At 44.0% G+C, this 14,919-nt stretch overlaps 1 protein-coding gene across 1 annotated transcript in view; it reads left to right on the top strand.

Annotated features, from left to right (window-relative positions):
- The first annotated feature begins 3,757 nt into the window (after window positions 1–3,757).
- MLXIPL (MLX interacting protein like) overlaps window positions 3,758–14,919 on the top strand; it is a 66,869-nt gene continuing 55,707 nt past the window's right edge. Inside the window, exon 1 of the mRNA XM_066599728.1 lies at window positions 3,758–4,029. Within this exon, the coding sequence (XP_066455825.1) occupies window positions 3,797–4,029 (233 nt within the window). The 5' untranslated portion in view covers window positions 3,758–3,796. The remainder of the gene's footprint in view (window positions 4,030–14,919) is intronic.

Below are 14,919 nucleotides of genomic sequence, written 5' to 3'. Positions count from 1 at the left end.
GCATTTTCGTGGAATCCTCTGGTCCACTCATCCATGTGGAAGGCACTCTGAATAGAGATGAGCGAACGTGCTCGTTTAGAGCAATTACTCGATCAAGCATCGCTTTTTTCGAGTAAATGCCTAATCGGGCGAAAAGATTCGGGAGGCGCCGGGGGTGAGCGAGGGGGAGTGGGGGGGGGGGGAGAGAGAGAGCTCCCCCCTGTTCCCCCGTGCTATCCTCCGCTCCACCTCGCCCCCCCCCCCCCCCCCCCCCCCAGCGCCCCCTGAATCTTTTCGGCCGAGTAGGCAGTTACTCGAAAAAGGCGATGCTCGATCGAGTAATTGTCCTAAACGAGCACGTTCGCTCAACTCTAACTCTGAACCAATTTGGTTATGAATCTATCCTTACAGATCATATACACCATACATGTAATTGTCTTCCCTGGGGCAGATGAGATCTTCAAGTAAGACAATGTGACATGTTACATGCCTAGAAATGTGCGAGAGTGGTTGGTAGAGCACGACCAAGACTTCCAAGACTTGAACCCAATTGAGTATCTGTGGGACCACCTTGATTGTCACATGCGCTTTATGTATCCTCTCCCATTCACCCTCTAGCAACTGTAGGATAAACTGCAGTCAGCATGGCTCGAGATACCTAAAACAACTTACCTTACTAAATCACTCCCAGCCCGTCTAGCTGTTCTCCGTGCGGCACATGGCTCTTACTCTGGTGTTAGTGAAATGAATATGACCCCATTCTGTATGCCGTAGCCATCGTGTATGATCCTTCATGCATTGTGATTTTCCCTTCACAATAAGAAACTACAGATACTAAATAGTTGTTCACAAAGCCTTGAGTGAATCACAGAGGCCGGAGATACCAGAAGATATGAAAAGGCCTCCAGACTGGCCCCCGTGTCGAGATGACATGTTCCTCGCTGTTCACATATGTTCCAAAATATTTATACTAAACATTTTATTCTTTTTCATTTGTGTACCCGTGTTCTGAGAAGCCAATCATGTATGATTCCACTGCGCCTGTGTGTGTTTCTTTGGCATTTTAGATGTTAAATTCTTTATTTTGAATATTCATATTTGTGTTAATATTTTATCGACCAATAGTAATAAATGATTTATAACAAAAATTAGAATTATTGTAATTGAGGCATGCGCCTCTATAAAAACTGCTGCCTGTCAATCAATAAATAGATAACTTTTGATCACGTCCAGTTGTGTTGTGGTGGAAGTTATTTCCCAGACACAGCTATCCTCTAACTGAATTAGGACCCCATATGCAAATCACATAGCAAATAGATTGATTTGCACTAACACTGGATATTAGCCGGTGGTTGTAATAATGTGACTTGACTCTTTAAAAATAAACAGCAAACTAGGGGTCCTACTTGTATATAGTTTTTTTACATTTGAGGGCACAAAACAAAATTCGATAGAGCCCTAGCTCTTCTATGTGTTTTCATGCTCTCTATATGGAACTACTAGTCCGGGTATCCAATACAGAACGCGTGCAATACAGAACGTGACATTTTAAGTAAGAAAAGATGATATCAGAGTGTACACATAAATACATAGAAGGTCACCTATGCTGATTAATGCCATGTAATGTATTAACTAAAAATAGACACATTTAATGATCCTTGCATCTAACATTTTTATTATATAACTTTTACTACGAGGCCTTTTGATACACAATGTTTCTGGTTTTTCCATCAGGAGCGAAAAAAAACAAAAATATTTCCCAACTCTTGAAACCGCCACGTACAACTGACTATGGGAAAAACAGGTTAATTCCAGCCACCTTCAAGCTTTGGCCCTGTGTTTTTGCCAAACAAACCTGGAACTGAAGACGCTGGAAATCGACTGGCATATCTGATGGAATCATTGGCATTTAGAGAATGAATACTTCCTGGGATGACACTCGTAGTTATTGTTTGTATTGTATTTAAAAGCTTCCCCCTTCAAGAATTTCCAAGCTGTTCTTCTCAAAACTGAGTGTCTCTCTCGGTCTGAAGAATGTCGGCCATGCTTCACTTCATCAGTTTCTACAATTTGTGCGGCCGCTTGCGTTGATTCTTGAGTCGGGCATTAGTGTGCTCCGGCGCTGCAGCTACTCAAGCGGCTGCTACTTTAAGTGCGGCCGTTGTTCTTCTGCCCAAACAGGTCCTGCACTGGCTTGGCATCTTATATCTAAAACGCAAAATCTGATTGCGTCGTATACAAATATAAGCTCTTCCCTGAAAAACAAACATTTTAGTGTAAAAAATAAATAAATAAAAATATACTTACCTGTCCACCGCTGCCGTGTTCCCCGCGGGGATGAAGAACACATCTGCCGCATGCGTTCCTCAGAAGAATTCCCTGCTGTACCTGTCACACATGTGACAGATGCAGCAAAGGAATTCTAAATCCCCGCAGGGAATAAAGAATTCCTTACCGCAGCTGTCACAGATGACAGCTGCGGTAGCGGATCCAGCTGCCGGCACCCAGTACTTAGGTATAAGCCCTTCCCTGAAAAAGAGAGCAAAGTAGTGTAAAAAATAAAAAAACACCACATATTCACCTTCCTTCAGGTGGCGGGGCTCAGCAGCGTCCTCTCTGTGCTGTCTCCAGCTCTGTAATGCAGTTAGAGGTATTTAAAGCCCTTCCCTGAAAAATAATTACTGGATGCCGGCAGCTGGATCCGCTACCGCAGCTGTCATCTGTAACAGCTGTGTTAGGGAATCCTTTATTCCCCGCGGAGATTTAGAATTCCTTTACCACATCTGTCACATCTGTGACAGGTGCAGCAGGCAATTCTTTATTCCCAGCGGGGATGAAGAAAACAATTCTTCATCCCTGCGGCGGACTGGGCAGTGGCGAACAGGTGAGTATATATATATTTTTTTACACTAAAATGTTTGTTTTTCAGGGAAGAGCTTATATTTAAAGCTCTTCCCTGATAAACAATTTTGGGGTGCCGGCAGACCATTGTCTTCAATGGAGCGACCAGAAGCAGTGTTTGGGGGTTGCTGCATTAAAATTCAAGCAAAGGCAAAAAAAATGCAATTAAGGTTGCCAAGACAACATTTCTGATTTTTTTTTTTAGCCTATAACTTTCTCCGGGTCGAGATTATACCATGTGCAAAACTTCATGCCAGTCGTACAGTTTGTGCGCGATGCTCCAGCAAACAGACACTGACAAATATATAGAACTATTGTGCTCAATAAAAGACAGGAACAGTATAACGTTTTGCATGTTATTAGTTTAGTTAGATTGTGGCGATCTACAATAATGACTTAGATGACACTCAGACCTCATTTTAGTAGTAATCAATGCAGAAATCCAGGTAGTTCCAAAGGTTCACTAACTTTGTCTTCCAACTATAAGTTGCAAGCTGGCTTGTTGTAGTATGCCATTTGTGCCAGCTTGCATCTCTTACTATTACACAACCTTACAGACTCTCATTTTCCATTTACTTTAGAAGCTGTCAGATAAAACGCAGTAAGAATCTACTGGCGCAGTTGAAGGAGATCTGTTCTGTACTAGATCCTGCGATCCCTCCCTGGCCGCAGGCTGCGCTCCATACTCGGGGTGGGGAAACCCAACACTCACCTGACTGCACACCTATGACACACGGGAGTTCTCAGGTAGTGGGAAGAGGCGTGGTTATGCTAATCTTGAAGCGCTGTACCTTGTGATTGGTGGGTATTGGGAAGGAAGCGTTCCATTGTCTTTTTCATTGGTGGTTGACAGGGGAGGGGCGTGGCCTCACGATCCTGCAGCCTCTCGCTGTCACTTCCTCGGACTCCTGGCACCATGGACGACCGCGGCTCCGGGCAACTTCGGGGCCCCGCTCCTGACAGCGACACCGACTCGGACACCGAGGGGCTGCGGCCCCGGCTGCAGGTTATTATTCACAGCGGGCACTTTATGGTCTCTTCCCCGCACAATGATCGGAGTAAGGAGCCGGACAGATCGGGAAGTGTCCAAGCCGGCAGCATTGATCCCACGCTCACCCGGTTATTCGAGTGCATGAGCCTGGCATACAGGTGAGACGTGACTGGCACGGGTGGGCATGTCCTGGGAGAGGGGCGAAGTTTGATCAGTGCTTGTAGTAGGGAAGTTCTGCTCCGCAGGAGTGTTCGTGTGTTGTGTACTGGCGAGGGAAGGGTTAATTCTAGACTACATCATTGTGTATGGAGTGTGCTGTGGATGATGATGCAGGAAAGGCCATCATGTCACCTGTAATAACCTGCACCGTCATCCGCACACATCTTTTATCTATACTTTTGTGTTTCAATTCTGTACCATTTTCAAGATCTCTGCTTGCTGCTCCTTGTGCCAAGTTAGAGGAAGTAACTTCTTGGGTGAGTTCACAGACAGCGGAGTGTACAGTTATGTATGGTGCAATGTAAGTGAATGAGGTGTTAATAAACCCGCTGGATTTACACTTTTCCGTGTAAATTGCGAGATGAACAGAAGTCGCACGTGAAAACAACCCATTGAGTTCAAAGGAATAGTACACATGAGTAACATATTATTATTTTTGTTCGTAGACCAATACTCTGAGGTCAAAAAAATCACTATTTTTGAATAATCTTTTTTTCAAGGATCACCCATTATTTTCTATAGGACCGTCAAAAAAATAAATAAATCACACTCGCATGCAATGCAATCTGAGTATGTTTTGTTATTGAAACCACTGGCCATCACTTCCCTGAAAATGCAAGTCCATCTGGTGCAATAAAAAATTCGAAGTGGAGAGTGGATAATGTAATTCCGCCATCTTTCAGTGCGTCTTGTTTCTATGGCGCACACACTGCAACATAAATAACCTGATAACTTTATTTTATGGGTCAGTTCGATTACTACGATAGCAAACTTATATAAATTTTTGCCATAGTACTTTTTTTTTTTTTTTTAACAAATACTTTTAATTTTCTTAAATTATTTTCTCCCACCATCTTCTGCGCGCAATAGCTTTTTTTAAATTAAGGGCTCATTTTTTGTGGGACGTCCTATAGTTTGCGTTGGTACCATTTTGGAACACATACGACTTTTTGATGGCTTTTTAATTGCAATTTTTCTTGGAGACATTTCTGGCGTTCCTTATTTTTTTCTGACAACGTTCACCGTGCGGGGCAAATAATGCGTCGCTTTGATGGATCAGACTTATGGATGCAGCGATACCAAATATGTATTTTCGTTTTATTATTTAGATTCTTTATTACAAATATGGCAAAGTTGTTTTTTTTTGTTTGTTTGTTATTTAAATAATAATAAGGCCCAATGTCCACGGGGGGATTTTAATTATAAAATCCGTGCGGGAGACCCGCAGCTCTAGATGCCCGTAGGGATGCGTTAGCATCCGCAAGACAATTTAAAGCATGCATATATTTTTTTTCCCCCGGCGTGGAGATCGCACACGTGGGAAGAAATCGCAGCATGCTCCATTTTCCTCCTGCGGATCCCGCAAGGATGGCTTCCATTGAAGTCAACAAAAGCTGTCCGATCCGTGGCACAGTCGCAGCTGTCACTGTAGACGGGCTGCGGATCCGTGGGAAAGCAGGAGATTTAAAAACAAAAAGTAAGCACTGCGCATGTGTCAGGCGCATCGTCCGGCGCCCCCAGATGCATCCACCTTGCTGAAGAAAAAAGATACGGCCGCGACGAAAGAGACCTGCACTGGATCCGGAGAGGTAAGAAACTGTATTTTAATGTCCATGGCTATTCAGCAGGGGAATCCGTGCTTGCCCGTGGACATAAGGCCTTAAAAAAAGAAAAGAAAATTTTACTAAGCTGCCTGTCCACGGGCGTTTTTTTTTTTTTTATTTTTATTTTTTTTTTTTCCACTGCGTTCCCCACGGCAATAATCTGGCCACTGGAAACGCAGTGAACACTTTGCATAGACTGCTATGGAAAGCGCGGTCCCGCTGTCCACGAGCGAAGAATCATAGTGATTCTCTGCTCGCAGGATTTAAATTGCCGCATGCTGCGATTAGCCGCAATTCTCCACGGTGAGCCTATCTGTCAGATAGCCTCAGCGCTGAGAGCGGTTAGCTCTCACCTGCTCCCCGCCACTATTTGCAATGGGAGGGGGTGGGATGGGAGTGGAACTTAGCTCCGCCCCCTCCTGTTGCAAGCAGTGGCGAGGGGCGAATAGGGGGCGGGAGCTCAGTCTCTGCCAGGCCCACCTCCTACCCTTGCAGAGAGGGACAGCGTATATCGGCCGGGCGTGAAAAGCCGGCCGATATACGGACGTGTGAATAAGCCCTAAATGTAACAGATTTTCACTTTGGAATTTGATTGCTGCAATGATTGCTGTGAAAATCCCCACCCCCACCCCCCCCATAATTTCCATCAAAATCCGTTTTGTTTTCTTTTTTATAGTGCAGCAAAAAAAAATAAAAAATTTGATATTGTCGTGATCGCACTCACCTATGGATTAAAGTTATGTCATTTTTGTACAATATGTACACCGTGAAAACAAGACACTCCCACCCATCCCCCCCACTCAGCACCCTGAAGATGACAGAATTGCCATTTATCTCCATTCCCCTCCACTGACAAATCTTCAGCACATTCTATAATACAGGAAATGGTACCATTGAAAAACACAACTCGTCCCGCAAAAAACAAGCATCAGACATCTGTGTTGGCAGAAAAATAAAAGTTATGATTTTTTGAAAGTGAGGAGGAGAAACCAATAGTGTGGGGGAGGGGTGGGGACCACGTCCTTAAGGGGTTAATATACATATATACAGTGCTCACCCTGCTGCTGATTGACAGGTTTCTCAGTATTACTATGCAAAGAGCTGTCAAACCAGCCCTAGGCCAAATTTAGACTGCTCATGCGAGTTGCGCTTAAAGTCAGTCACAACTCCATCAGATGGCACACGGACACCTGTCTGATATACACGGACTCTGCACGTTGTATGCGCTATTCTTGTCCGTGCAGACGAATGACAATGGGGTGTGCAGCAATTTCTTACAGGCCATCGCTTCTTGTGAAAGAAAGTCTATGTGCCTCATATTTAAATCTAAGGATGTCAATTCTCTTCTGTGGAATTTCACATGCTGCATCTAGATGTTTTCTGCACGGAGCGCCCGGCTGTTATACAGCTGAGCGCTCCGTGCCAGGTATGGAGAACAGAGCTGGACCGCTCTGTTCTTCATACCCAGCCTGCCATCAGGGAGCGGGATACAGCTGAAATAATAGTATCAGCTGTATCCCGCTGTGAATCCCTGATAAGGCTCATCTTCGTCTTTCAGCATGCTGAAGACACGCACCATACGGGATGCTAATTAGCGCTATAGCTGTGTTGTTTTTTTGCGAACTCGCTGTGGATTCTGCAGCTGATCCGCTCTGTGGGAACACACCCTTAAGCCCACTCACCGCTGGCACCGTACCATCCTTCTACCTTTTTTTTTTTTTTTCATAACTCGTTTTATTGAGAATAACCGAACATATCAAATTCTATTACTCAGTGACAAACCTGCGTGTAACATGGTTCAGGTATACAAATCGGTTACAATTACTTAAAGCCATATATACTGTATAACATAGCGTACTTGGAAAGATAGTTTGCAGAGTTTGGGATATTAGCATCATACCTGTGAAGGGCTAAATGGCACCTGGATGGGTCGAAAACCTCATTTGGTCCCCTAATTGCTGAAATGCGTTTTGTGTGGTGGTTGTGTTAGATGAGCCACTCCCAATTCCCCAGATTTTATAGAATTTATCAGGGCACTTTCTATTTGTGTATTCTATTTTTTTTTTCATATGGGAGAATAGAATTGACTAGATCATGCCATTGGGGGAGCGTCGGGGGTCTCCTGTCCATCCAGCACAATCCTAACGCCTTATGGGCCAGAAACAGCACCTCACCAAGAAAAACACGGATATGGAATTGCCGCTGCTCTCCATCCAGTATACTAGTAGACATTCAGCGGGGTTTGGTGGAAGCAGCACCCCCAATAGTTGTCCCAAGAAGTCTGTAACCTCGCCCAGAAGGAATATATTACCATTCTATCCCTGAGGTGGCAACTGATTGCTTTGGCACAGACCAGGTTCAGGTAAGTCTGTCATCACAGAGTAAATCCACACCAAAATCTGCATGCGGACTTTCCCAATGGAATTGTCATTTTTTCTGCTGTAAGTGAATGGGGTTTGTTAAAGTCTCATTCACTTACAGTGTACTGTATATTGCTCGCCCTAATTCGGGTCTTCATCCCAAGGCATAAAGGAAAAGCTCAGCAGTTCTCGCTCCGCACCTTTATTCATGTTTATCAGATTTACCTGATAGTCAATGTAGGCGGACAACCTCTGGAATCAGATATTGGAAACAAGTCCGCAAAACCTTTCACATTGCGCTATGAAGATCTGTAATGACTATGCCCAGCTGTCGAATGACCGTATTTGCAGATAAGCGGTGGATAGAAAAAAACTAAAGATAATCCTGGTGTCTCATTACCTTTTATACTGTGATGGATGATGAAATACATTTATAGGTTCTGCTTAGCAGCGACATGATGGAGAATATCAACCTTTGCCAGTCGCCTTCTAAATAATCGTTTTTGCCTGAACATTAGCTGCCTAGTAACGAGCGCCACCTCCACTCATGACCTGTTGGGGTGCCTTGAAGGACTGGAGTTGGGAAACACTGCACTGTAGACTAGAAAGTCTGGTGGCATTTATTGCCACATGCCAGTCTTTGCATGACCCAAGAAATGATTGCAGGGGCGTAACTATAGGAGATGTAAGGGATGCGGTTGCACCCGGGCCCAGGAGCCTTAGGGGGCCCATAAGGCTTCTCGTCCATATAGGGAGCCTAGTACAATGAATAAAGCACGTAGTTAACAGCTGACACCCGCGCTGTAAGCAGAGAGGTCGCCCCGTGGCCTCTCTGCATACATACCCCGACACTCCAGGATGTAAATGTACGTCCTGGAGCGTGAAGGGGTTGCATAAGTAAAAAAAGCAATTTTCTAATACCCTGATAGGAAATTCTCAGTGATTACTGGGATGTAGCGTCTTGCTCGGGGGGACCTGTCCTATGCTCTCCTGCACCAAACCATTGATATGAATGAGCACTGTGCAATGCTTAATTTCCCCTGTGGTGGTTCTGCAATGATAGGTAGAACACTTCTTGCCAGATATTCCTGATGAGCACCAGGAGGGAATGGAGGGGAACATCTTGGGATCAGCTTATTATTAAAAGGATTTTCCAGGTAAAAACTATTGTTGCACTATCCTCAAGATAGGTTATCTATAGTTAATCACTGGGGACCTGCTGCTTGGATCCTCGGCAATGAGCTGATCGCCCGGCTTGCTGTCAATGCAGCAGGTTGGACGTGCATCATAGGAAATAGCTGCAAAGTCCCCTAGCTGGATGCACTCCCATTAAAATCAATTACACTTACCCGTCCTTCTGTTGGAGCCAGAAGTGTAAGGGAACTGACGTAGCTATAGGGGATGTGGTTGCACCTGGGCCCAGTAGCCTTAGGCCTCATGTCCACGGGGAAAATCAGATCCGCTGCGGATTTGTAACGCGGATTTGGGCTGCGGATGCAGTGCGGATGCACTTTAATTGTCTTTTATTTTTCATGCAGGAGATCAATTGAGCTCTATGTGCTCTATGAGCTCCCGCACGAGTGATCACTAAAATAGAGCATGTCCATTTTTTTTCATGCTGCAGAAATTTTTTAATTCACTTTTAAATACCATCCGCGAGTATTTATCTACCCGCAGATGGTCAATGCATTCCTATGAGGCGCGGATCCGCTGCGGGAAAAACGCTGCGGATTTTAATTCTTATTTTCCCCGTGGACATGAGGCCTTAGGGGGCCCATAAGGCCTCTCCTCTCCATATAAGGAGCCCAGTACTATGAATAAAGCATTATAGTTGGGGGCCCTGTTGGGTTTCCGCATTGGAGTTCTGCACGCTGATTTTGCCTAACTACAGGGGTAATTTCTTGTGCGGATCAGCGCCAAACAACGCGCACAAAGCCACAAATTGCGATTTAGTTTAGGCAGAATTCACGGAAAATTTTGCAGGGAATTTCGTCTTGAGAACATACCTTAATAGCCGGCTTTAGCTCCTATTGATTTTAGTGGGAGTGAAGCAAGCTAAGGCACTTCCTCTCGCGCCCACTAGGATGCACGCCTGGCCGGCTGCACTGACTGTGGGCCCGAGTGATCAGCTCAATGTCGGGGATCCCAAGCGGTAGGTCGTTGATGATTTAACTATTGACCTATCCTGAGCCCAGAAAATCCATTCAAGAACTGCTTCTAAAATGTAGGAATTGTCTAAAAAGGACAACCCCTTTAAAGATTCTGCACCTTGTCTTGTCAAATGTGTAAATTATTGAAGGAAGAAAAAAACATGCTGGAAATCCTGTTGGAAATGTGCTGTATGGCCAAATAATGTCACACAGAAGGAAGTAAACATTACTTTTGCCAAGCTGATGGTGCATCCAGTAGTTCCAGTTTGGACAAGTTTATGGGAAGCTTGAACGAGTCACGTAGGGTTGGGGATCATGTGATCTAAGCATTTGTATAGTAACACCCATAACCTTCTATATCTATAGCATAGTAGATAATGGGATTTAAAAGTAGACTTGTACTAGATGAAGTTTAAGTGGCTTTCTAAATGTTCAAAGTACAAATTAGTGTCACTGGGTAATTTCACCTGAAAGCTATTTTCCTAATGAGGGCTGACTAGTTCTCCTGAGATATCAGTTTTAGTTAACTAATATATTAATTTAGTCAATTAATATTCATGTATTTCCAGGAGATATAAAGAGAGGCACAATGCAGGGTTCTAGGAAAAGGTACTTCAGCATTGTTATTTTATAGGAAATACAGATGCAAGAAAAAGTAAGTGAACCCTTTGGACTTCCTGGATTTCTGCATTGGTGAATTGTGACTTGGATGACAATATAGATGCATGAACATTTGAACCTTTCATGTCTTTTACTGAGCACATTGAGTAAGCATCCACAGTGTAGGAAAAATGTAAGTGACCCCTTACATTTTTTTAACCTGCATGTACCCTTTAGCACAGTCTGCTCCACCAAATGTTTCTCGTCGCTGCACAATATTTTGGACAATTCCTCCATGCAAGTCTCTCAGTTCATCAATATTTCTAGGATGCCTTGTGTGCACAGCCCTTTTCAAGTCGTGCCACAGCATCTCAATAGGGTTAAAGGTGTTTTTGAACCATTCTTTAAGGCCCATTTAGACACAACGATAATCGCTCAAAAGTTGTCACTCAAGCGACTTTTGAGCGATCATCGTTGTGTCATTTACAGCGCAATATGATTGCTCAAGATGAGCCATCACCTTGCGCTGCCAGCGGAGGATGCAGAAGACAAGCGGAGTGTCCCCCTCTTGTCTTCTGCATCCAGCTGTTCCCCCTTCTCTGAGCGCCCGACTGTTATACAGCCGAGCGCTCGGAGCGGAGGATGCGCATCTAGATGTTTTCTGCACGAAGCGCCCGGCTGTTATACAGCCGAGCGCTCCGTGCCAGGTATGGAGAACAGAGCTGGGCCGCTCTGTTCTTCATACCCAGCCTGTCATCAGGGAGCCGGATACAGCTGAAACAATAGTATCAGTTGTATCCTGCTGTGAATCCCTGATAAGGCTCATCTTCATCTTTCAGCACGCTGAAGACACCAATTAGCGACCGAATAACGAAAACTGCACGGTCAGTGCAGTTACGATTATTGCTCAAAAGACGGCTTTTGAGCGAATTTTGAGCAATAATCTTTGTGTCTAAATGGGCCTTTAGCTGGTTTACATGTGTTTTTTGGGTTATTGTTTTGTATCACACAACGGTTCTTCAGCTTGAGGTCATGCTGCTCAATAAGGCATGAATGGTGCCACTGTTTGCATGTTATTGGTTAGATTATTATCTATGTCTCTGATTGATTTATATAACGATTAGACAACATTTTATTAGTAATCAATGCAGAAACCCAGGTGATTCCAATAGGTTCAGTTACTTTTTCTGGCAACTGTAAAAATTAACTAAGAATTTTTCTGCAACTCTTCTGATATGTTTGTCTAAATCCAGATTCCCATGTGCAGATTTTGTAGCCAAACACCAGTGGATTAAATAGAGAGCAGAGGTACTTTCTGTATACATCTGGCTTCTGCTCAAAAGACTGCATCAACAATTGTGCCAAATACTTTATTAAACCTGCATGTACTTGCATGTATGAATCCAGCCCTTGGCCCCATGCACACGGTAGAGCTATACAAAAACAACTTATATATTTCCCTCCCCCCCTTGTTTTTGGCTTTGCTTTGGTCTCACTGTAGTAATACCAATTTACTAAGCATCAGAAAGAGTAGTTCAAAGGCATTAGCTGGGCTATTATATTTTGTACTATATAATCATTACTGTACCATAAATACACTTGATAAGGCTTAGGCCAGCTGCACACAAGCATATTTGAATTGCGGAATCCAGAGTGGGCGTCCGCCCCTGGATTCTGCAGCATATACCGCCCATAGCATGCTATTGAAAAACTCTTTATCCTGCACACGAACGGAAATCAATTTCGATTTAGATATTTAATTTTTTTCTCACAGCATGCTCCATTTTTTTAAGACTATTCCGCGTGGACGACTTCCATGAAAGTCAATGGAAGCCGCCCGACCCACGGCCCTTCTGCAATTGACATTGCAGAAAGGTAGCGGATTCCGTGTCAGCACTTAGAAATGGTGTGGGACAATCTCTACTGCGCATGTCCGACAGCTCTCTGTGTAGACCATCCGCAGTACAGAATAGAAGAAAAAATGACGGGTACGTGCGGATGCCGGCTGGGCACAGTCGGATTTCTCTACAAGATCCCGCATGTGGAATCCGACCCGGTCGTGTGCAGGCGGCCTTATGAGCAGTAAGTTCCCCCCCCACTGTCAGTGCTCCAACCCGCCGCTGAATAAAATGAGCAGGCTACTTGGTCACGTGCATAGAATGGGAGGACTACTTTGCACGCGCCTGTGTTGTCCACTCAATGCATTCAGTGACAGGTGTTATTGAAAACGGGGGAACGGCGGGGAAGGTAAGTATCAAACTTATATCCCCAGACTCAGTGTGTCAGTTACTTTGAGCCTATCAGTTTAACTTTATAGGGACCAAATTAGTGGACAATCTCTATGTGTGAAAGGTTCTTTAGGATTCATGCTAGAGAAAATTTAGATATGTCTATGGCGGTTTAGCTATAAAAATGCTTGATGAAGAAAATGTTCTTTAGGCCCATTGCAACCTTGGTTTAGGCTCCCCTTACAAAATATCAGCACTAGAAAGCTTGTAGCCATTATTTATTTCTTGGGGGGTTTTAGTGCCTAGGTCAGTGTTTCCCACCATCAATCCCAAGAACTATAGGATTGCTTGACCCTTGATTAAGGGTACCCCAGAACAGCGACAAGACCTGTCACTTTTACAGTAGGGAAGACTAACATATTTTAGCTGCTCAAAAAGGCTTTACAAATTATAGCACCCGGCAAGAATTCTAATTGTAACATCCTAATTATAGAATGCTTTTAGGCCAATGTGGTGCAGAGTGTTAAGGCAGCAGAATGCCTTCCATCCTTCCGAGGTCAGTAAAATGAATACCTAGCTTGCTGGGGGATAGTAAACAAATTACCTGAAAGCGTTGCGAAATAAGTTGACGCTATAAAAATAACAAGTCCCTTTTGCATGAGCCAATGACTGAACAAGCATTCGTCAGAACACTTGGTCATCTGACCATTTCCCTGTATCAGTTGATGAATGAACAAACGCTTGTTCCTCTTGTTGATCACATCTTTTATGCGGCCTGAAACGTTCTAATTCTCAGCATTCTTTACACATTCTGTGTGAACCGGGGATGTGCTTCCGCGAATGATTAAAACAAAAAACCACTCAACTACTGAGTAGTTACCTTCACTTTGTTGAAGAAGAAAAACTGTGATCCCAGCAATAATAACTTCTGGGCAGTACAGCATTGGAGTTCAGCATAGTAGCGGCTATTATTGGAGCTTTCTTCAATAACGTGTCAGTAACTACTCGGGATAGCTGTGCCTGCACTACCGAATCTGGCCACTGCAATATGGACAGCGCAATCTGCTTTTTGAGCTGTTTGTTCTGACAGCAGTGCCACAAATCAGCTGATTGGTAGGGATTCCGAGTGGTAGACCCTTGCTGACCACCTATTGATGACCAATCTTGAGGATAGATCATGAATAGAAAAAAACCCCAAAAGTCGCAGACACCCTGTTTTAAATAGTCACTCCGGTGATTCTTCTTTTCATTCATTATGTAGCTATCCCCCCCAGTATATATAAGTGAGCTAGTGTTACCTTGGTAAGTTATTGCTTTTTGTCCAAAATTCCTGGCTCTTTCTCCTCAGATGTTCATGCGATCTCAATTCTGACCAGCTGAGATTTACTTGGGTTAATGTGTTTAGTTTTTAGTCAGTTTCTTAGCCTGTGTGATGCTATAACATGGAGTGTAGCACAAAATCACCTAGAGGGGAATGCAGACACTCCTGTCACAGTTACTGATGATGATCACAGAGGTATAATTGAGGAGATCACAGCTCATCCTCCTGACTGTATAATTACGGTCTATAGCTTATTTAGGTGACTATAGAATACAAATGCCAATGGAAGTCTTGCCAAGATGGTATAAACTGTAGTGGATCATGTAATGTTGTGCTCATGCAACATGGGGTTGATGTGAAAGTAAAGGCAGCATCAAGATGGTGTTCGACAAGCATCAGATGGGAGGCTGCACTGCATGGAAGTGACTGCAATACACAGAGGAGACCTCCAGAATGTGACAGGCAATCAGATGAGGGGGTATGGATGGAAAAATGTGTATTTGCCAGAGTGGCCCTTTAAGAGCTGCACGTTACAGTTCCGAAAGTTGTGGAATGCATCTGAAAAG

Source organism: Eleutherodactylus coqui, chromosome 4 (assembly GCF_035609145.1).
Source record: "Eleutherodactylus coqui strain aEleCoq1 chromosome 4, aEleCoq1.hap1, whole genome shotgun sequence".
Lineage (NCBI taxonomy): Eukaryota > Metazoa > Chordata > Amphibia > Anura > Eleutherodactylidae > Eleutherodactylus > Eleutherodactylus coqui.
Note: the sequence above shows the minus strand (reverse complement) of the source record. Positions and strands in the feature narration are given on the sequence as shown.